The sequence below is a fragment of the Manacus candei genome, unplaced genomic scaffold, assembly GCF_025592945.1.
Source record: "Manacus candei isolate 608988 ecotype Guabito, Panama unplaced genomic scaffold, ASM2559294v1 h1tg000034l, whole genome shotgun sequence".
Classification (NCBI taxonomy): Eukaryota; Metazoa; Chordata; class Aves; order Passeriformes; family Pipridae; genus Manacus; species Manacus candei.
Window position 1 is genome coordinate 3587849 of NW_026138082.1, and position 23608 is coordinate 3611456.

A 23608-nucleotide genomic window follows, 5' to 3' on the forward strand; every position below is an offset into this window, starting at 1 on the left:
TTTTTAGTCTGAGCAGAGAGTGGTCAGTAGCAAGTTGGATTGCAAGTAAAAGGTTATTAAAAAAAAAAAAAAGTAGAAGTATTGTAAGTTTTTACTCTACTTCGTATCAAAGTTTCAGTCCTGCATCTAGAACAGTGGAGTTGTTACCTGTCATGAATTCAGCCACTCATTGCCTGGGCACTTCTAAAATGAGCTCTGGCATAAGTATAGGGTGAGTCAAGCTTTCACAGTACAAGGTATAAAACTTCGGATATTGATGAAGACACCAGCAATTGGGGGCAGCTATTACGTATGCTCTCAAGAGTATTTCAGCATGCCAAAACTTTTTCCAAGTTATAATTAATAAAAATTTGAAATCTTTTCTTTTTAAAATAAAGACAGCATAGAAGCCAACGTGGAAAATGCAGATGTACACGTGCAGCAAGCAAACCAGCAGCTGGCAAGAGCAGCAAACTACCAGGTAATGCCAATGCCTATTGCCAGTTGTGTGTAACTGTCTTTTCTCAGTAGTCCTGACATCCACTGTTTTAGGCAGTTCAGATTTTGCACAGCAAGTTCCTCAAGGCTTGAAGACTTAGTTATAGGTTTATGTTAGACTACCATGGTGTTTCTAGGTCACTATAAAACAAAAATCAGTGATCTCTGAAAGCTTTGGGTTTCCTGTAAAGCTGTTTCCAGATAGGCTGTTGCAGAGCCTTCTATGATTCTATGAGATCACCTGGAGTTACATCTTTATTTAAAACCAACCAAACAAAAAGCTCCAAACCAACAAAAAAATGCAAACAGACCAACCCCTTATTTTATAGTTCAAGAAGTAAAAGGTTGCTTTAAATGGAGAGCAAGCCTCTAAAGATCACTGAAGGAGTAGGGAAGATAGGCAGAAAAGTCTTCTGAAGACATTGCCAGTTAGCACCAATTTTTGCTGTCTACAATATTCTCAAAGCTCATATTTGAAACTGTCAAACTTTTTTGAAAAACCTTTTAAGTACCTTTAAATACCACTTCTTTATAACATTTTTGGAACTTATTAGAAATAATCGTATTAGTGATTAATCTGCTCTTTAAAGTTAGAGTTAGTCCTTAGATTTTTTTTTAAATCCTCTTATGTGTGTTAGTAGTAACCAGGACAGTAAATGAATGATGGAATGTCTGAAGCATTGCTTACTGATTTCAGAAGTGAGAGAGGGTACATCCTTGAATTGTATTATGGGTGGCACTAATTGGCACATTAACTATAGTTGATGGCTCCTATTTTGATAATGACAAAGTTCAGGGGAAAAAAAAGTAGTAGCAGCCAAAATTTTTGGTGGAAGGTGTTAGTTTTCTCGTTGAAATTTAAAATTAAAAACTTCCATGTTTTATTTTGAAGAGGAAGGGATGAATATCTTCTGATCTCAAAGGAAGGTTATCAATACTTTTGAATGCTTCTGTTCAGTGGGTCTTGCAGCAGAGACCAAACACTGTGCGGAGTTGTCCTGTGTTTGTTTGAAAGGATTGTGTAGTTTGCTTTGGATTTGAACTTTCCTTTGCTTGCACTCGTCCTTGTTCTAAGGCACTGAAAAATCATTTCCACTTTCAGCAAACTTATTTTCATTTCAGCAACTATTGGTCTGACCTGCTCAAGGAAGTGTTAGAGGCCTGGGTGTGCTGGTAGGGACAGGGCTGTTGGTACCCTCACAGCATCTTGTTTGTGGTTGGATGAGGTTTGCATCACTCATCTGCTCTATGGGGTGCATTCACACAGCAGAGCAGTTTGGGCAAAGCCAGGCTTCTCTCCTTTCTTTCCCCCTTTCCCAGTGCTGCTTCAGCACTTGTATAAATGATGATGAATTGCATGAGAAAATAAGGTTGCCGTGTCTTTAGTCTACTCCCTTGCTTAAGTAGTATTACAGTGGAAATGTTTGACTTGAATGCATTGCTGTCGAGAGGTGGTCTGCGGGATGCAGAAGGAAGAGACTTGTGTGTAAAGAGAGAACTGGCTGCAGGGTCTAAAAAAGGAAGATATCCTAGCAAACAGATTGAGTTCTAGCAAGTAAAATGATGAAATGAAATATTAGCCAACAGTTGGAGAAGTGGCAATGAGACAGTAAAACTAGGAGGGGAGAATTGTTAGGAAACTTGGTAGTCTGGGTGGTACTCGGCAGAGAACTGACAGCTCCAATGAAGAACTGACACAGATGTTGTTCTTCAGAGGGGAAGAGAAAGAAAAAAACACAACAAAACCACCCAGGCAGAAGATCTTCTGCCAAGAGCACAGCCTGGCTTTACTTCTGGGGCTGTGACCTAGAATCCCAAGATTTGAGTGTTATTATTCCTTGGCTATCAGCAAAAGCCTGAGAAATGCATTGCTAATTTTCTTTCCTCTTGTGAAGGAAACCTTCTGATTCCATATCTTTCAGATAAAGGATGACAGATGGCTTCTAGTCTTAAGTGCTCTGGTATCTCAAGTTACAGATCTGTATGGGAAATGCAGAAGTTCTGAACATGCTTATATTTACGCTTTACTGTAGTAATGTCTGTATATCTGGGTCTCTAGTCAGGTCTTTTTTGTTTGGTTTGGGATTTTTTTGTTGTTGTTGTTTGTTTTCTTTAAGAGCAAGTTGTACCTAAGAAAATTGACAAAAACAGCTTTAAAATAACTCTGTGAATGGATGCAGAGAAGTCTAAAATTGTAGTCTGTTTTGACCTTCTGTATATCCATTAATAGTCTTTGAATGTTTTTTTTCCTAGCAGACTGTTTCTATCTCCTCTACTGTGCAGACTGATTGTCCATTTTCCTCTATAAGCTGTCATCTGCACCCTCACATTTACTTCCCCAAGTGTTGTAATTACATTCATTCATTACATTACTGCATTCTCTTTCATTAGTTTATTAGGTATGCCAGAAAATACCACTAAAATCTTTCCATTGAATAATAATGTGGATAACTTTCCTTTTATTTTCCTTGAACATCTTTATATGACCTGTTAGTAAGGACACAATTTGGTTAGATTGCACAAGCAGTAGGACCATAAAAGCATCTGAGTAGTCCTCTGTTGTGGTGGTAGAGTTTTCAATCAACTTGTTTTTTTCTCTCTTGGCAGCAAAGATCCCGAAAGAAGATGTGCATACTCATTGTTATACTTGTTGTTGGATTATTGCTTCTTGGACTCATCATATGGTTATCTAACAAATAAGTCTCTGGAGAAAGCTTTGTAATTGGTATTTAAATTAGGAAAGGAAATTCCTAGTCATGGTTTGCTCATTGTGAAGCTGAGTAAAATAGTAATTCTGTACTTCATCTCACTTTTTTTTTATAAGACTTTTTGTTTTGACCTGAGAAATAATGTTCTCAGTACTACCATCAGTATAACTGCCTGCCCTCTTGGATGTGGGTGCTGTCTTACAAGAAAAGAAGCAGTCAAGGTCATAAACTGTTTCGTTAACTTAAACATAAAACCTCTGAAGGTTTAGGGAGCTAATCAAAGTCATGATAATTTGTTTTGACAGAGTGGGTAATTATCTTTTGGGATATTGCTAAATGTTGCTGCCAAAACAAACTCCTGAATTGTTGCTTGAGGCAACAAATTCACATCTCAGAATTTATTTTTAAGTTAGAAATGTATTTCTTGTCTGTTTCCCTTCCATCCAACTCACCTACCCATTTGATATGGGTGGTTCAAAAATAAAACTTAGGTTGCTGAAGTTGGTGTGATCTCTCTTTTATACTTGAAGCCTGTGAATTAAGCCTTCTAAGTTTTCTTGAAATATTTTGGATGCTCTTGTTTCTCTGTATCTGGCATTGGATATGGTTATGTCTGGAGCCTCCTGCAAAGGTAGGTAGGGTGGATGGTGTAATTATGTCAATTTTTTGTTTCAGTTCTTGCATTAAGAAATACTATGTTTTATGTGCACACATCTGGTATCTTTGCATCTGAAGTGCGGATCAATGAGTTTGGCTAAATGAAAATAAGGTCTAGTCTGTGAATTCTTAGAGTTACTGGGAAAAATAGAAATTCCCAACTTCCTAGCTGCACTTGAATGTCACTGTTCTGAAACTGCTGTGATTTAGTTTCCGTGAACAGGTCCAACCTCGTATGTAAGGTCTTTCATACAGCTGAAGAGAAGAAGATTACAATTTAAATTTCAAGTTCAACACTGGAATTTGAAATTAAGTTAAAATCGGTTGAACTGATTGAAACTATTTAAGGCATTTGATGCTTATGGCCTTTAAAATGACCTTCTTCCTTTTGTGCCATTTTGTACTAATATATTAAAAATATAACAACACTTTTTTGCCAATTAATCTATTTGCCTTTTTAATTGATCTTGGTGAACTAATCTGAAAGTCTATAGATGAAAAAGTAATTTCATCTGTATTTTATAATGTTCTTATACACCAGACTGATAGATAATGCACTGTTTACATGATGAGCTAAGAAATATTATTCGGGAACAATCTAACTGTAAGCATAAATGGATGTTAGAATTGTAACTGTGCAACCAAAATAAAGGTCTTTTAAAGAGTACATTTTTCTAATAGTTGGTTTGGTTTTTTTTGGAATCCATCTTTAAGAACACAGCTGTTGTCTTTGCCTTTATGTAAATGATTGAAACTTCTCTGAACAATTCCAGAGGATTTCAGCTCTGCTAGTGGGGCAGCCCAGGGGAACCTCTGTTCCTGTGCTGCACACAGGGTTAATGAAAACACTCCTGGATCTTGCATTCCCACCTGTGTGAGCCCAGCCATGGTAGGAGAGGCTGCTTTCGCTGGGGGGCTGCTGACAATGGGTGCTAAGGGTAGATGTTTACTAGCTCACCTTCAGCATAGCATGTAACTTAAGGAATTGGCATCCACGGTTTGGGAAAGAGGCTTGTTCTTCTGTGTTTGGATTTCAAAAGCAATGGAGTAAAAATAAGTCCTGAAACTGCATGATTATGTTTTATGTAACATCTCTGAGACTGAAAAGGGAATTCAAATTGCAGTATGGACTCTTTTGTTTGTTGAGATCCCAGCTCCTATGTTCCTGTGGCTGACTTTGTGCTGAGCACGACGATGGGAGTCCGTTTAAGTAGCCATCAGGTACACTTTGGGTCACTACCAGCTATGTTAAGGCTAACACTAGTGATGCTAATGCCTTGGGTCTTTTGTTTTCAGACTACACTAGTCTAAAATAGAACAGCAGTCAGCATTGTGGCTGAGTAGCTTTCTCACCAGTGAACTGTCTAAAACTGACTTGGAAATTTCCTGACTTTAATATTTAACAAACTCCTTATACTATTGCAAACAGGCACAGAGACATGGCCTGATTCTGCTTGCCCAGGAGATCCTTTTTGCTGCTGCAATACGTCTGTCAGTGACTGACTGATTCGACTGACATGCTGAGGAAGGAAAAGCAATGCTTTGGCAGCAGCTGACTCCTTCCTGGCAGATCAGAAATTTTGTCTATGCTTGATACTTGTCACATTGCATATGCATTGTGTTTTGTCTGCTTGTTTGGTTTTCTGCTAGGAGGATTCTCTACTAAAACACAACTTGAAGAATATTGCTCATCTTGGGAAGAATGGTGTATTTACTCATGGTCTGTTTACCTTATAAAGGAATGAATACAGTCTTTACTGAGTTTGTCCCATAGTGGCTGCAAAGCAGAATAGCCAGTATATAAAACTTCATCCATTAGGAGCTGGTGAGAATCAGGCTTGGGCAACAACATCAGATGACTTGGAAATTCTGTGAGTTGTGCCACATTGCTTTTCCCTAACCCCTACTGCAACCTGCTGCCTCTGTTCTTGTTCTTCTGTGTCTGATGTCTGCATGTCTTTATTTCCCACATGGAATTGGCTCTTTATTTTCAGTCATGCGCCTGTTCAGCTGCTCTCTGGTGGTAGTGGCTGGGGCACTGTCAGGGAGAAGAGCACTGCTGAGAGCTCACATGTGTGCTTTGCTGCTTTCATTCATGATTTACTAAAAAAAGCAGCTTCTGGTGTGTGGGGGGGCCTTTCCCACGTGCTCTCAGATGAAAGTATTCTTCCTTTCTTAAATCCCAGTGGAGGTGGGATGCTGGACCCCTTTACCTATGGAAGAGATGAAGGGCCAACTGCCAGAAATCACAGGGATATCCCTGCCTGGGCAGCCAGATGGGGCAGGCTGGCTCCAGCAGGCTGGGTGGTTGCTGCTGCTGCCCTGCCTCTGAGGTAGGGGGTGGTGGGGAAGTCAGCACTAGAGTGTTTACATACAAGCTCCTGTACCTTTTGGAGAGACCAGCCTGCAAAGCCTTAATTGCTCATTAAGAATCTTGGTTCTGTTAATTTTCAAACTTGATTAGACAGAAACAAAGTGCTGGGAGTGGTTGTATTTAGCGCATTGAAGGGCATAAAAATTCTTTTTTAAGCTGTTCTTAGTGGAACTTCTCTCTATCATTTCCCTCCCCTGCATGCATACACTCTTAAATGTATAAAATGCAACTTACAAGTGTTTAAAGGAAACTTTGATATCTACTAAGAAACCAGTAAAACATCTGGATGTAACATGTATGAGTCAGTGTTTCTTAGAACAAAGATTTTGGCTGTTCCAAATTATCCATCAATATCTGTCAGATTAGCAAGGCCAAAAAATGCAATAAAAGCACCCTTCATTTTACTGAAGGAACCTGCTAAGAATAGTTCCTTTGTAGTTATCTTAACCACACACCAGGGGTGCTTTTCTGTTCTTTCTTACTTTTTCAAAGAGCTGAAAATCAGAGGGGCAGACAGCTTTTTAAAGCTTTTTTTTCTTTCTCCTCCTGCACTTCCCCCCTTGGAAATTGTTCTTGATAATCGGCAGGGTATGCAATATCCCCAAACTAACTTCATACCTAACAGTCTTCTTATGTCACCCACTGTGTGTGTATAGTCAGCAAATATGTTTGTATGTCAGAGGTATGGACTAGATTTTTGGCATCAAAAGTAGTTTGAAACCATGAAAAAAATGTTAACATTGGGGAGCAAGGGGTCTAAAGGTGGAGGGAGGGAGAGAATGACATAATCTGTTAGTGAAGTTGGAAAGAACCAATAGCCTTGTAGTTGATCACTGTATTGGGTTGTTTCAAGGACTATGTTGTTGAGTATCACATTTGGAAGAGATTACTTGCTTTGTTTTTGTTTAGTTCTGTATGAACCTATTTGACTCTTTTGGGAACATCAGTGAGAGAGGAATGCACAGAGATCTCCTTCCTGCTGGATATCAACAGTTGATGACTTTCTGTTTCTTATGATACCCACGGTGAAAAGTGGTGCTTAAGTGGGTGCCATACAGCTTTCCTTTTCAGATTGCAAGTCCAGATCTCTCACCCAAAGCCGTTGTGGAGTGAGGAGTAATTATCCTCTGATGAGGTGCCCACCTGCAGAGCCATTCTAGATGATATTGCAACATAAGAATTGCAAGAATAAATATCTGAAAGCCATCAGCTTCCAGACATCTTTGTCCTTGTATGTGTTTTTGATGGTGTCCCTGACACTGCAAGGTTTCTGTAGCTTAAAAATGCAAGTAACAAGGCATTTATTTAGTTCTTTATATTTCCTGATATATCATATCCTTCAATGATAAGGGGAGTCATATTTGCATAATAGTAAAGAATTACACAAACCTAGAAATAACCAGAAAAAGCAACAAAATGTTGATCTTTGAAAGGCAGGCTGGAAAGCAACAAATGATGATGTAACTTGCTATTTATACAACTCATTCTCCACTTTTCCCCCACATGGCTATATCAAATGTCTAGGCTTGAACACAGCTGCAGTGATTTGGTTTGCTCTCCTATTCCAAATATCACAGACTATTTCAAATACCAGAAAGGTAGTCAGAATAAGGAAATGCGTCACGCTTGTTGATATGGTGTGGGTACAGAGGAAGGCCACAAAAATGATCAGAGGGCTGGAGCACCTCTCTTACAGACAAAGTCTGAGAGAGTTGGGGTTGTTCAGCCTAGAGAAGAGAATGCTCCAGGGACAATCATTGCAGCCTTCCAGTGCTTAAAGGGGTTCTCCAAGAGAACTGGAGGGGGACTTTTTACAAGGGGTGTAGTGATGGGTCAAGGCAGTGATGCCTTAAGATCCATCTGTTTTTTTTATTTTTCTAATTTTTATAAGCTTTATAAGTAGTTATATAGTAGAAGTAGATTTAGAAGCAGCAGCACTTATTCCCTTACTCTTAGCATAGAAGCTACACACATTCTCCAACCCTTTTACCCCAACTCCCCATATCAATAACACCTGAATTCCAGTAGAAATGTTTAGTCTCTCTTTAAGATAGGCCTCTTCTGTTTGAGGACATCTAATCCTGGCCTGAGAACAGTCAAAAACTGGGTGAACTAGTCCCCTTTGTGCTCTGAAGATGATCAAAATTGATGAAGAGAGGGTCTCCGAGACCTCAACCTCAGTTCCCAAGGGGTGTGACTGAGGGTGGTCCAGGGCAAAAGCCAGGAGGTGGAAAAATCTCTGATCGGACAGGCAGTATTATAAATTGTAACATCTGTAACAGACCAGGGGCTCATGTCTTGTAACCTATGCCTAGGCACAAATTAAACCCTTTCCTTATCTCACCTTCAAAACTAAATTGTCTCAGAGTTTTTTTCTCCCTGAATTTTCTTTAGGCAGCAGCAGAATGGCTTTGAACTGAAAGAGGGTAGGTTTAGACTAGAAAGTGTTTACAATAAGGGTGGTGGAACACTGGCATAGGTTTCCCAGAGAGGTGGTGAACGCCCTAGCCCTGGAAACATTCAAGACCAGGCTGGATGGGGCTCTGAATAACCTGATCTAGTTGAAGATGTCTGTGTACGTTGCAGAGATTGGACTAGGTGACTTTTGAAGATCCATTCCAGCCCAAACTATTCTATGATTCTATATTTGCAAGAATATTCTAAAGAAGGAATATTCACTTTAAGTGTCTGCTCTTTTGTAGACATATCTCTTTCCATGAACACACTTCTTTGCTACTGCTGATAAAATATATTTTTCTGATTTAAGACAAAAATAACCTAGATTAAAGAGCTTGTTAGCACAAGAAAATTAATCAGTTTGAAGCCTTTTTTTTTTACTTTCACATTTTGAAATATGTTTTGCAAAAATTGTGGGGGAAAAGTAAAAATAAAAAAAAAAATAAAAAAGAAGTTAGAAATTGATAGCAGGATTGTTCACTCCCTCCCTTTCCACCAAGTACTTCAGGATTCATCCTGGACTGAGTTATAATTGCATTTTTCCTTTGTTTAATGTTTATGCAGAAACATATGGTCTTTGGCAGTAAGTCTGAAGTCTAAAGAGGTAATAAGAGGTGGGAAGGAGTAGGCAAACTGCATAATCCAGGCAGTACAAATGATAATCTACCTTTCCACCTTTACTCAGAAAAGCTGCTGGAGTTTACTGTAGCTGCCAAGTTTGCAGCTTAGGAGGAAGGACTCAGCTGTGCTCAAGATCCACACTGAATTCCTCAGCAAGAGATTCAGCTGCTCCCAAGCCCTGTTCTCTGGATGGACCTTTATCTGAAGGAGGTAAGTAGGGACAAAGACAGGATCTTTTCTCCTCAAAAGGAGAACAGCAACCAGCAACTTGTGGGGAGAGTGGAGAAATATATTCCCTGCCATCGGCACTGTTTGCTCACTTCCCACCCACCCTTTCTCCCTTCTCATACACCCAGATATTTTTGCTGCAGAGAAAACTGAAGCCCCAAAATGGGGTCCCCAGAGCCCAGCACAAGAGAAGAATTTGACCTTCGTATCTTGTGCTCTTCAAGACCTTCTCTGGTACAGTGTTACTGAAATAGATGCCTTGCTGTCTGATATCCCCAACAGCTTTTCTTCGACCAGATAAAGAATAAATATAGTCTTGGAGACTAGCCACTGTGTTGTCAGGAGAATTAGGCTGAAGAAGTTTGGAGGATTAGAAATGTATATTAAAAAGTAGATTTAAACTGTCTTTGTAAGATGACAAAAAATTGTTAAGGCTTATTCTGTGTCAACCACAGTTTTGCTGTCTTCAACCAGTCTTTCTTTAAAATAATAATAAAACAAACTTTAAACAGAGAATGAAAGTAGACCATTTGCCCCAATTTGTATTGTTTTTGTTAGTTTACAAACTAGTTTGTAGATTCCCAAGCAGGAAACTGCAAGCCTTTGCCGCGGTCCGAAGAGGGGATGGGACATGAGGAAGGGTGCAAGTTGAATTCCCTATTCACGCGTACACACTGTCTTTTGTCAGCTCAAGAGGGGAAAGGGCCAGAACATAGGGTGGAGCATGAGACAGACAAGCAGGGGGACAAACCAGGATAGGGACATGGGCAAAAGGGGGAGGAGTGGGGGAAGCAGGGAGCAGGGAGCAGGCAAACTCATGGCAAGCCTGGACATGTCCAGGTTGTGCACTGTGCAGTGTGAACACAATGAAACCACATAATAACAGTAAAGTCCATATGATAACTGCAAGGTCCATATAATAAAGTCCTGCCAATTGCTGTATGCTTTTCTCCATGCCTGGAAGTGTCCCCATCCTGAATCTTGCTCCTTCAAGCCTTGAAGCTCTGAGGGAAGAGGAGCTGTCTCTGCAGCCACTATCCTTCTACTGTAGCCCCACAGTGGCGTCCCTGGAAAAAGGCAATCTGGCGCCTGAGTGGCCAGGCAAAAGCATAGGGCATCGCTAATTTTCAAGTCTTAAGGTAAAAGCAGGTTTTTTATTTAAGGATGAAATACTCTTAAGTACCATCTGATGCCAGAGGAATAGAAGCATATCTCTCTGATGCCTGAGTTTCTAGAGTTGGGGGAAGGACTTTTCTGCAACCTGGTCAGCCATCGTGAGCTGAAGCGGGATGTGGTAGTTATTTAAGCTCATCTGTTACAAATAGGAATAGAATCAGGTGTTTGAACACCTGAAGAATTTCAAATTACAGTGAGAAAATACAGCTGGCTTACTGGAAAGAGACACTTGGCTATCTCTCAATAGTTGCTTTGCAGATGAGTGTTGGACTGGTTCTTTTTAAGGTCTATGGTGCCTTGAGATGAATGAAGAATCTTTGTTATGCATTTTGTGGAAGTTTCTTTCATGGTTTTGGTATCTGGATGTTTCAGTGAAGGGTAGAAATCACCTTCTAATCTGTTTTAAGGAGTATGGATTTTGGTAAAAATATTTGGAATGTAAAATAGATTTTGAAATACCCAAATTTGCTTTAAGTGCTGTATAAACTGAGGGGAGTACATTGTATGCTATTTGGGATTTATTCAGGTAAAATATCAGTATGATTCTGTAAGATGTGTAAGATATTTGCTTGGTTGCTCATTCTGCTAAACTAAACGAGCAGCTATTGGGAAAGATGGGCTGTTTCAATAGGATTTCCATAACCTTCATTTGGGGTAGATGGGACTGAGACCCTGTCAGCTGTTGCTGAGTCATTCTGCTTAACCCTGTAGTGTCCCCATCCCTTTGAAACTGCCTCTGTGAAGCACTGCTGCGAGTTTGTTCCAGCAGAAACTTAACAGGAGAAGCAACCACTGCTGTTTGCAAGGGAGGTTGTATCTGATTCACTGACAGAATGTGGGAGGTGCACAAACCAGAGAGTGAAGGCAACTGGTGCTCCAATCCACCTCTCAGGCTTCACCATCCTGGGAGTGGTAAAACCGAATTCCCTTCCAGGACTGGGACTTGCCTCCTTCAGTATCTTCCCTACATTCCCTATGTCAAGTCACCCAAACGGGAGGCAATTTTTTTTAAAAGCATCTCTCCACAATTTATCCTGGTCTTGGCTTTCCTATTGGCAGCTTTTCCCCTTGTTCCAGCCTTTGCCTGGCAACCCATATGGGCAGAATCAGCTGTGCTTTAAGGCTCTGCCTACCCCATTGTGATGACTTTCTTTCTGCAAATAAGGCCACTTAGGTTGGCTACATGATTGCTGTGCAAGTCAGTAGTTCTAGGCTGGGAACAAACGTTTTATTCAATCATTGTCAAAGGCATTCAGTGATGAAGCAATCTGACATCATCAATTTGGAAACTTCAGTGAACTTCTCAACCAATTAGTGGTTTTATCTCAGTGTAGCTCTTCTCAGTAAAGTAAAAATTTCAGATTATTTATTCTGACAGACACTGGAGAGAGTATTTTTTTTATTTAATACCTACAGTTCTAATTCCATGATGGAACTGCACTTGAAAACAGGCACATACCCAGTAAACCAAGCATTTCCTTGGAAGTCAGCCCTTCTGTCATCTCCTCTGCCTGTCCCCAGTCCCCAATTTACATCTGAACCTTGCCAGGACTGTGAAGTTTGACCTCAAATTTAACTTTGCGCCCAGACAAGATATCCATAAACTCTCTACCTAAACTGCAACTCCTCTACATTTTCATTAGAAATTATTTCTGAAAAAAAAAAAAAAAAGAGATTTATGATTCATCCATTTGCAAACAGAGCTCTACAAAAAAAGGGCTAAAGGGGTATATTGTAAACCATGCACACAGACTAGAAGAGTTTTGAAAACCCAGAAATATTACATAAAGGCCACAAGACTAAATGAAAGCAAGAAAAATATTTGAGGGGAAAGGATGAGGTAGGGGAGACAGAAAAGGATCTTTCTATATCTTGTGCTATAGAGAAGGGCAGAAACAAATACGACAACTGTAGGTCTGAGAAACTGGACATGACTGCAGAGGGTTGTACTGAATAACACTATGCAACATTGTTCTGGGCATTAAATGGTGTCTGACTATTACCCCATACAGATGACACAAACTTTGGAAATTGGTCTTCCATGAATAGCCTTCTGAAGCTGGCCTTCTTTACAGCCAGAAAACCCATTTTTGCTGTTGTTGTTTCACAGGGAGGGAAAAAACAGAAGCTTCCCTGCCTGTTGTGTTTCATTTGATGCCTGAGAATTCAATAGTCTGGTGGAGTCATTTTGGCTATGACTCTAGGGAAGTGGCCAGTTCCCTGAACTTTTATTGACTTGCCTGTTATTTTCTTGTTTTCTGGGAGGGCTGCAGTTGGAATAAAAATATAAGGAGGACTGGAGCAAGGATTAAGAAGACAAAAGCATTGGCATCATAGTAATATGAAGAAGTTGAGATATACAGGCATAATTCAACTTGGCTATGCATGAGTTGTTATAAGACAAAATATATACTAGTCTCAAAAACTTAGCAAGTCAAATAGTTATTCAATGATATTCAAAATTTCAGTAAAACATATTTGCCTGAACAATGTCCTTAAGGTTGCAAAAAGTCAGAGGGTGTTGTATTTTAATTACTTTTGTTTCTTAATTACTTTTATGCCTCCTCATCTCTACTGTTCTGTCAGGAAGGTGTTGGTGAAATATGAGCTGTTCCCAATGCAAGTTTGTTCATTTGTGATTTTCAGCATGATTCCTCTGCACCAAAGTCATGTCTGCAACAGTCCTGTGCTATTTTGTTGAGATGTTTCTAGCAAGAACTCTGCCCAAAGCTGTGTTGTCTGCTTGTATGCAGCAACCCTGATCCCCAAAGGAATGCAAGGACATGACTCTTCAAGACTGATATTTTTTGAAAAGTGTGTACAAAATACTGTGGCAGGTATGGAAGATGTAAGTAAAATCTTATGCTAATCTGACTTGCTGCTCTTTGATGCCAAGGACACTTTGAATATTTTCGTCTGGCAACAAAACCGTTTTTGGTTGGGTTTTGATTGGGGTTTTTTGGGGTTTTTCTGAAATAGAAATTTGGGTTGGCCTTCAGTTTGTTTCTAAAGGCAGAAAGGAGGAGGTTTCTTAGCTTGGCCCTCTGTCTTTCCTTGTTAGACTTTGCCATGTAGATAGAGGATCTTTTGATATGGTCCTTAACAAAATCAGACGAAAATAATTTAAAGAAGGCAAAAAGTACAACATTATCAAATGCTTTATCAGGAAACTATTTGACTGATGAAAAATTCCTGAGCCTTAAAAAACCCATGGGGTTTGTAAATCAAAATGAGAAAGGAGAATGCAAATTTTGCATTGTTTAACCCAGCCTCTAACACAAGCTCTTTTTAATAATTGCTTGTTATTTTGGTTTTTTTTCTACTAGTGCAGGGTTGTAAAATTTTCCACGGATGCACATTACAGGATACTTCCCACTGTGCTGAGTAGTGCTTAATGACTATTAGTCATTATGGGACTAATATTACTGATTTGTTTTCAATGGGTGTCAAGGTAACTTGGGTGTTTGTGAAAGATGCTGTGGGCAAGGGGATGAGGAAGATTTAACAGGATGGCACAAGACTGGGACTAGTCTGAGCTGGTGCATGGACATCATCTTGGATGAGAACAAGTGGGTGACAGCGGCACCTCAGAACCATGCTGCTTCTGGAGTGGTGATGGGGAAATAATTTATTTAAAAAAAACCATCAAACCAACAAGGCAAATCAACAAACCCTGTCTGCTTGACACCAAGGCAACAGCCTAGCAGTAGAGTCTGAAGCTGGAAAGGCTATGGTATTCCTCTTTTCTCTCAAAGAGGATAAGAACAACTTGGACAACCTCCACACCAGTCACCCTACTAGTGACATTTTTTCCACCAGCTGCAAGAGTACGGTTTAGTGACACACCATGCAAGATCTACCCAAGACTTGAAGATGCTCTCTTGGAAAACCCTCAATGATGGTTTTTAAAATCATTAGTCCAGATGCAGGTTTGCTAGAAAAACAAGCAGGTGACTGTGGATGTTCCTTGCACTGGCGGTGATATGCTTCACAGAGAAATCTCTGACAAGAGGCTGTGAGCAATAAACTAGTAATTTGCAGGGAAGGTCAGGTTTGGACTGCAACCTCACATCCTACCAGGGGTAATGAGTGTATGGTGTTAAAATAACACAGAAGCTCCAGAAAAATGCTGAGGAGTCAGGCACTGGTCTATACTTAGCACTGTGAAATTATAGTACAGCACCAACAAACCAAAATTCATTATTTGTAGACCTTCTATTTAATAGAAAACTGAGTATTTGACTGTTGCAATGTCAGGCTTGTAAGAATAGAGAGAGATGAATGAAGCTAAACAACCAAAAAAAATTTATGATTTTAAGTCTGAAATGCCACTACTTACTGAAAATAACCCATTGTGCATCTGGGTTGGAAAGAAGTGGTCAACAACAATATTGGTATCACATGAGTCTTCTGAGGTTGTGACCACAGATGGATGTGTACTGCTGACTTCTCCAGCTTCCAGAGGGTTTGGGAGAGAGTGCTGAATTCACTGCTTCCTTGAGGAGCTCTTCTTCAAAAATACAACCATTATGGGCAGAGATAGACGAGCTCCAGAACAAACATTGATCTCATTAGAGTTATATTTTTCTCTTACCGATTGAAGGAAAAGGAGAAAAAGAAAAAAAAACAAACCAACAACAAACTCCTTTTCCTGCTCTGAGCTAGAGTAGTGTATGAAAACATTACTTGTCTTCAAAATGCTGTATCATAAAGAAATCAGGGACTGTGGAAAAAATTTGTTTACAAGGTACTTCACAGGCTCCATCATCACACAGAATCACCCAAATTAGCTGCTTGAAATCTTGGCACCAGCACAGAACTTTTAAGGCAACCCCTCCAGTCTTTTGCAGAAATGCAGCTTGGGAGGCCTCTGACCTTCCCTGGGAGGGATATTTGAGAAGAATTTTTTGTGCACATGTATTCCCATATCCAGATTGCACAAAAGTCACTGCTCTGATACTTTCACTGTTAATAGTTTGTGTGTGGAATTGCTGCATAAGTCTGTCTTACACACACCGGAGCTGCTGGCTTTGCAAAAGGAGCACCCCTGTAAATTTACAGCTTGAAGACTGTCAGGAATGGAGGTTGGAGCTGTTTTCCCATCTTTATGCTTTTTTCTCACAGAAATCTTCTCTTTGGGAGTGGGGAAAGAACAGCCCTGGCTTTTGTGTTTCTGTAGATGAGCAAGAGTGAGGAGGGGGGCTCCTAGTACTCTTTTGCAACCTCTTCCCTGCTTCCCTCTACCCCAATCACAAGATGATAACACAACCTGAGCTGAAGTAAATTTAGGAATTGCATAATCAATCTTCATTCTTGTATTCAAAAGTAAAGGTTTTCCTAAATTAAAATAAACATTTAAATTATTTTTCACTTGTCAAGTTTTCATATTAAAGAGCTGCAGCTCCTGGAAGTCCAAAGCAAGTTTGGCTAGTGAAAGAGGTAGTTTCTTTTTCCCACAGCCCAGTGATCTTTTGTCAAAATGGGATTATCTATGTATTTCATAAATATCATGACTTATGACTAATACAAAAGGAATTAAAGCTTCAGTTAAACCAAAAACCAGCAAACAGGCAGATGCTTCTGCATGATCTTTGCTCTCCCCTCACACCCATGCAGTTAGCACACCTGGAGTCATCTGATGGCTTATAAAGTAAACAAGGACCCAAATTCATATCACCAGCAGAAAGTGTTAAATGCAGCTCCACCCAGAAGTCCCCAGAAATAGTCTGTCATTATTGAGCTCAGCTGGTACAGTCACATGTCAAAAGGTTTCTTATATAAGTCTGGGTTTGAGGCTACAGTCGCATGGGTATATTAACCAACCTGTCATCACCAAAAATTGAAATAACATGTATTCTTCCTTTGGATTGGTATTGTGTGCTCCAAGCAGTAATTTGTTTAGTTATGTTTGGAATACTCCAGCTTTGATGAAGTGAGCCCTAATTTGAAAACTTTTGTGCCTAGGAACATTAGACAGCTGCAAATCTGTACAGTAGTGCTCATATTAGAACATCAGACAACTGCTTTTCTCCTGATGCTTAGAAGAAACGTCTGCAATCTGCTATTGTCTGGACTTTCTCAAAAAGTCTAGAAATCTGTTCATCATACCCACTGTCTCTTCTGCAACACTTGTATAGTGTCTTTGAAAAAAATGTCAGTAATTCATAAAATAATATGTATTGATAACACTGTGTCCTCAACATAGCTGTTTTATAAAATAATAAGAATGTAAAGATATAAATAATTCTATTAGAGTAACTCTTAAATGACCAAACTGAGCATCAAAGAATATTTAACTAGATACAACCTTCTCATATGGTCATAAAACATCTGTCCAGATCCTCTCTAAGCAATCAACTACTGAGAAGGTGAATGGTGGTATTGAAAAGCAATTACCAGACTACCTCATAAATATATGGGACAGAACTGTATAACAAACCTGGAAAAAAAATTTGAAAAAAATATTTTTTAAAAAAAGCAGTTTCTTGTCAAAACTATAAAGAGCTAGGGTAGTTTAAAAACTTTAAAAGCACAATTTTGGATCAACTTATTTGGAAAACAATGGGTTAGGGGGTGTTTAGGGCAGTAAAGCAAGGAGCAGAAGCAGTGTAGGGAAGGAAAGGAGAGATGGGAGAAAAATGGTGATGGTGAACATTTGGAATTTGGCTGGGAGAGCAATCTCTTTACACAGCTCAGATGCAGTAAAAACATTACATGGGTGACAGCCTGAACATGCTTCAGATTGTATTACATTGATTAAAATCTCTTACAATGAAAACTTGTCATTAAACATTCGAATTTAGCTTTCTGATAAAGCCTTTTTATTTAAAAACTATACCTTTTTATTTAAAAACTATGTCTTGCTACCTCCTGCTAATGTAAAAGCCAGAACAGCTACTGTGACTTTGATGTCAGATCAGCACAGAATCATTTAGGTTGGAAAAGACCTCTAATTATCAAGTCCAAGCATTAACCCACCACTGCCAAAGCCACCACTAAAGCATGTCCCTAAAAATATTGCCCAGAAATTCTCTGTCCCATGAAATGTTACCTAGAAATTTCTGTGCCCAATTCACAGCTCCAGGCTGACCTGGCATGTACCTGTGTATTAGGACCATGGATCCTGCCTGGAAGCCTGCAGGGCCTGAGTACCCACCTCATCTTTTGGGAAGCTGGTCAAGCATTTATGGTTACCATGTAACTTTTCCATACAGTTGTCCTTGTTTTGAATTTGAACAGTTTTTGTTTTCAGTGATGCAGCTGGGACTTATCTTTATTTGCAGATCATATTTTTTACTGTAATTTTATCCATAGGTATTTACAAGCCATAATCAACTCATCTCACCTTTGACTCAGAGCTAAGAAAAGGAAGGAGATTTTTGAGGGCTTCAGTGAGTCTTTAGGTCATTTTTCTCTATATTCTCAGTTTCTTTTGGAAATTTTACAGTACACTTACTGTTGAATCAGCAGTTAAGAATTTAATTTCTCAACCTGTGTACACTTTATATGCACACACTTTATTTGTAAACTCCACATTTCAACAAAATTTTCATTGCTTAAATACAAGCTGTCTTTTGTGTATAAGTGTTTGGTGGGGGAGGGGGGAGGGTATTATATATACAGAGCAAAATGTATTGCATCAGTTCTAAGTAAAAAACAACCTCAGCTCAGCAGAGTGCTTCAAAGTTTTAGAGATGAGTATTTTTTTCCACCAAAGAATGTTTTCCTTCTCAAAGGCAAGGTTACTTCTCTTGTTTGCATTGGGAATTTACCACTGCCTTCAGCGAAAACAGGATTGGGTTCAGTAGTTTGCTGTGTTGAAAAATTCTGGAAACATTTTCATTAGATGGAGTAACTTCAAGCTAATCTTTTTAATTTGTGGGGAAGAAAGATACTACTGTTGTTGTCCAAAGGATGCAGTACATTTGGCACCCTCTTTCTGCTACATCTTTGTTTCTTGTGCGTATTTATATCTTTGACTGGCTATGCAGGCTGTTTGCACAGAGGGTAGGTAGGTGCACTCTCTCCTTCTGCAGAGCAATACATCCCCCCAAAGGCACCAAGTTCCACCTCCTGCTCTCCTTCTGTTTTGTGTTTGTTCTGCTAATATTAACATTATAAATAAGAGGGGAAAACTAAACCCAGAGGTAAATCATGCTTTCTGAATCCATCTGTCCAATTATGAAAAAAGGAGAGATTGTTTATTTAGATTTAGAAAACTGGATGCCTAATGAACTTTGTGAAAGCTGTACAGGAGGGATAGTCTTCATCTTCTTACAGAAGTCATACAGGTTAAAAACCTATATCCACCAGCTGGTTTCTGAACTGGATCAAGACAGACAACAAGACAGTGAAGGATAGGGACCAGGAAGTACCTTCCTCCCCTCCAAGAGCAGCTGTGTTGTCTTCCACACAGTCACAGAAATATATAAGGTGCAGAACAGCAGTTATGGGCCTGAACTGCCTTTTCCAAGATCAGCCACCTAACAGAGCTTTCTAACAGGACGAATGGTGATGAATGAGAATTGGTTCTATCCAAAGGCAGAGCAAGAGAGGAGAAGAGAAAAAAATTGAGAGTGATGGACATCGCAATGAGGAGGCTAGACAGACATCTCTTAGGTCTGTTACAGGTAAAAGGTGATTCCAGCCCATGAGCCACTGTTTGGCTTACGTGGTCTCAGAAAGTTAATTGTCACCTGGGAAGTGCATTACTTAAATAAAGACTTTCACTTTGATTTTAGTCAGCCTGTCTTAAGGAAAAAATTTAAAATCGACATGTCTATTTTCAATATGACAATTATTTGTCAACCTGCATTATTTACTACTTTTTAGTAAAAGAGATGTCAATAGTAAATCATTATTAATCCAGTAGCATATATTCTGTTTTCAGAAATTTAGTATTATGTGGAGATAGCAAATGACAATATTTAATTAACCAATAAAATCTATAATAATCTCTCTGCGATCTTGTTATAACCAGTAAAAAAATATGTTAAATTTACTATCCAGATTTCTACTCATGTTTGAAATTGCCAAGACACAGCAGAGAGAAGCATTTTGACTCCATTTTTTCAATGGTGTTATTGTGGTGAAAGTCCACCTGGCACCAGGGTTCTTCCAGGGTTGGCTGGCTTCCTGCACTCTGCCTCTGCTCCAAATAAATGGATTCATCTGGCTATATGTGAGGAAGAATACAGGAGGTACTTTTTAGATGAAGAAATACTGGAAGAAGAATTATTTTACAGTGTTTAATCCAGACGGGTGCTTTTTGTAATCACTAAAATCTTTGAGATGACATTATTAATGAGACTATGAGAAATAAATTTAGAGATGTACCATAGACCTCCTAAAGTCAGGAACCTCAGAATCCTCATTTGTTTTGAAAAAGTCATTTTATACAACTCTAAATTTGGTTTTTTACCTATGGTTTTGTGCATTTGAAGTTAGAGTTCTCCACAAACTTTATGTTGCTTTCATACTCATTATATATAATAATTTTCTCATTTGTTCAGGCCTACACTTTACAACCATAACCCTTGTACATAAACTAAATTTGGCACATTTTAGTACTGTGGGGTATACCCAGGTTTAGAAATGGTAAGAAGTTCTAAGAAATAAGAGATGCACTTTCCTTCCTAGTGCTACCCTATTGAGCCTGCTCCTAGGAGTTGATAGGAGCTGGGGAGTAAACAGAAAAGATCACAGAATCATAGAATGGTTTGGGCAGGAAAGGACCTTAAAGATCATCTAGTTCCAACCCCACTGTCGTGGGCAGGGACACTTTCCACTAGACCAGGTTGTTTAGGGCCCCATCCATCCAGGTCTTGAACACTTCCAGGGATGGGGCATCCATCCCTTCTCTGAGCAACCTGTTCCAGTGCTTTAGCACCCTCACAGTAAATAATTTCTTCCTGTTATCTAAATATTATATGTCTCTATATACGTATCTAATATCTAATGCTAAAAAGCATTTGAACTGTGTATGTCTTGTGTGACAGATGAAGAGACAGGTAAAATTGTGATTATGTGTGTACTAACTTAGTGAACATATATATGAAGCATAAGTAATCATTTTAAAATAGTACTCATCCTTAAAGGTACATGTGTTAAAAGCTATTTCTCTTCAGGGAACACCAGCACCAGAACAAATACACTCAGGGAAAAGTAAAAAACCTGAGATTAGGTTAAATTCAAATGGAAGGGAATGAATTCTTCCCCACATCTGAGGACATATGACTGTATAAAAATGCCATTGCTGAGGTATTCCCTTGTGGGACTTGCCGTGAATCAGCTCCCAGCATTACCCTGCATGACTGACTACGGCTAAGTGCCTCCTTCTGCAGAGGTACTCGTAAAAGAGGGGAAAAGACAACAACCACAACCAAGAGAAATGAGGAACTCTTTGCTGTAAAGCCTGCTGGCTTTTCCAACTGGTCTAATAAAACTCTTGCCCTCCAATTTTCTCTCCCAAGAGAAGTTTTAAGAAGTTTTTATGAACTTGAGTCAAGGTATTTGGAAATTTCGCAATATCTGCTGAAACCAGCCTGCCGATGAGGAAAAGAAAGCTAAATCGTTCTGCTGCTGCCCCAAGCACAGGGCTGGGAAAATGTTTTTTTTTCTAACATTGATTTTATTTTTCTGTCCTCAAGGAACTAATTTAAAATATCAACCAGCATGAGTCCGGAATCATCATAAGAATAGCTGAAAGCATGCTAGTCTTTATTTATACTAGTTTAAGACTAACAGAACATTTAAAATGTAGGTTATAGATGGCACAGCAGAGCTCCAAAACTATCCTCACTGGAGCAAATCAGTCTTCAAGAACAGAATGGTTCACCTCTGTATTCACTGTTCCCAAACTTTGCTTCCAGCTTCACTGATTATTGTATATTACTTCATAAGAAGAATTTGCATCTCCTCAGTATGCCTATCTGAAAGGAAAAACAACCGTGTCTTATTCTGTACTACCTCCAGCAATAGAAAAGAAAAATTCAAAAGGACAAAAAATGCATAGAAAGAAAGAGAATTAAAGACTTCTGAAAGCCTTCATACAGTTACTCTGTTTGCAGTGATCAATTAAATTGTGCACATTTTCCACTTTACATTGTAAAAATAATTTTCAACTATTTGGGAAAGAGGGGTGGCAGAGAAGAATAAGAGGGGAATAAAACTTTAAAGACCAATACACAACTTCTGATACATTTACATGGCTGTATTTCTACTCTCCAAAGTGCAGCTTCAATAAACATTAATAAAATAAGCATGGTGCTTTGTTCTCTCACCTTAGTTGAGTAGGTTCAGACAAAACTGTTGTTCCTAATTTGAGTGTTTTTTCTCTAAGATAAATATCAGCCTGACCTTGGTTCCTGGCAAGGTTGTGGAGCAGATCATCCTAAGTGCAATCACACAACAGCTACAGGACGGACAAGGGATCAGACCCAGCCAGCACGAGTTTAGGAAGAACAGGTCCTGTCTGACCAACCTGATCTCCTTTTATGATCAGGTGACCCACCTGGTGGATGAGGGGAAGGCTGTGGATGTGGTCTATCTGGACTTCAGTAAAGCCTTTGACACCATCTCCCATAGCATACTCCTGAAAAAGCTGGCAGCCCACGGCTTGGACAGGGGCACTCTGTGCTGGGTCAGGAACTGGCTGGAGGGCCGGACCCAGAGAGTGGTGGTGAACGGGGCTGCATCCAGTTGGCGGCCGGTCACTAGTGGTGTCCCCCAGGGATCAGTGTTGGGCCCAGTTCTATTTAATACCTTTATTGATGATTTAGATGAGGGGATTGAGTCCACCATCAGCAAATTTGCAGATGACACCAAGTTGGGGGGGAGTGTTGGTCTGCTGGAAGGCAGGAGGGCTCTGCAGAGGGACCTGGACAAGCTGGAGAGATGGTCTGATTCCAGTGGGATGAGGTTCAACCAGGCCAAGTGCCGAGTCCTGCACTTTGGCCACAACAACCCCCTGCAGTGCTACAGGCTGGGGACAGAGTGGTTGGAGAGCAGCCAGGCAGACCAGGGAGTTTGGATTGACAGGAAGCTGAACATGAGCCAGCCTTCTTGCCCAGGTGGCCAAGAAGGCCAATGGCATCCTGGCCTGGATCAGGAACAGTGTGGCCAACAGGACCAGGGAAGTGATTCTTCCCCTGTACTCAGTGCTGGTGAGGCCACACCTGGAGTACTGTGTCCAGTTCTGGGCCCCTCAGTTCAGGAAGGATATTGAGGTGCTGGAGCAGGTCCAGAGAAGAACAACAAGGCTGGTGAAGGGACTTGAGCACAAGTCCTATGAGGAGAGAATGAGGGAGCTGGGGTTGTTTACCCTGGAGAAGAGGAGGCTCAGGGGAGACCTCATCACTCTCTACAACTCCCTGAAAGGAGGTCGTAGCCAGGTGGGGGTTGGTCTCTTCTCCCAGGCAACCAGCAGTAGGACAAGAGGGCACAATCTTAAGCTCTGCTGAGGGAAGTTTAGGTTGGATATTAGGAAGAACTCTTTTACAGAGAGAGTAATCAGGCATTGGAATGGGCTGCCCAGGGAAGTGGTGGATTCTCCATCCCTGGAGGTTTTTAAGATGAGACTGGATGTGGCACTTTGTGCCATGGTCTAGCAACCATGGCAGTGTTGGATCAAGGGTTGGACTTGATGGTCTCAGAGGTCTTTTCCAATCTGGTTGATTCTATGATTCTATGAAAATCTCACAATTTTCTGTTTTGTCAGTCATCTGAGGTTGTACATTTGAAGTTCTTGCTATAATTAGAAGACAGGTCAAAATAATCTATTATCTTTAAAGATTGCTTTCATTTCACCAGTATCTAATTATTGTTTTCTCTCATTTCTTGTGATGCTTTAAGTAAAAGTAAGTTTTGGTGCTTATCCTTTTTTAAGCACTTGCTTTTCTAGAAGATGTTT

The 23608-nt window shown here is 39.9% G+C and overlaps 1 protein-coding gene across 7 annotated transcripts in view; it reads left to right on the plus strand.

Moving 5' to 3' along the window:
• Positions 1-13506, plus strand: part of STX7 (syntaxin 7) — a 40421-nt gene extending 26915 nt beyond the window's left edge. For 4 of the 7 annotated variants that reach the window (XM_051792622.1, XM_051792621.1, XM_051792624.1 and 1 more), the window contains 2 exons: positions 378-460; positions 3085-4511. In XM_051792622.1, the coding sequence (XP_051648582.1) occupies positions 378-460; positions 3085-3177 (176 nt within the window). In that variant the 3' untranslated portion in view covers positions 3178-4511. Of the gene's footprint in view, positions 1-377; positions 461-3084; positions 4512-9358; positions 10003-13344 lie in introns of those variants that run through there. The other 3 variants (XR_007905312.1, XR_007905313.1, XM_051792625.1) reach the window with 3 other exon arrangements.
• The last annotated feature ends 10102 nt before the right edge of the window (positions 13507-23608 follow it).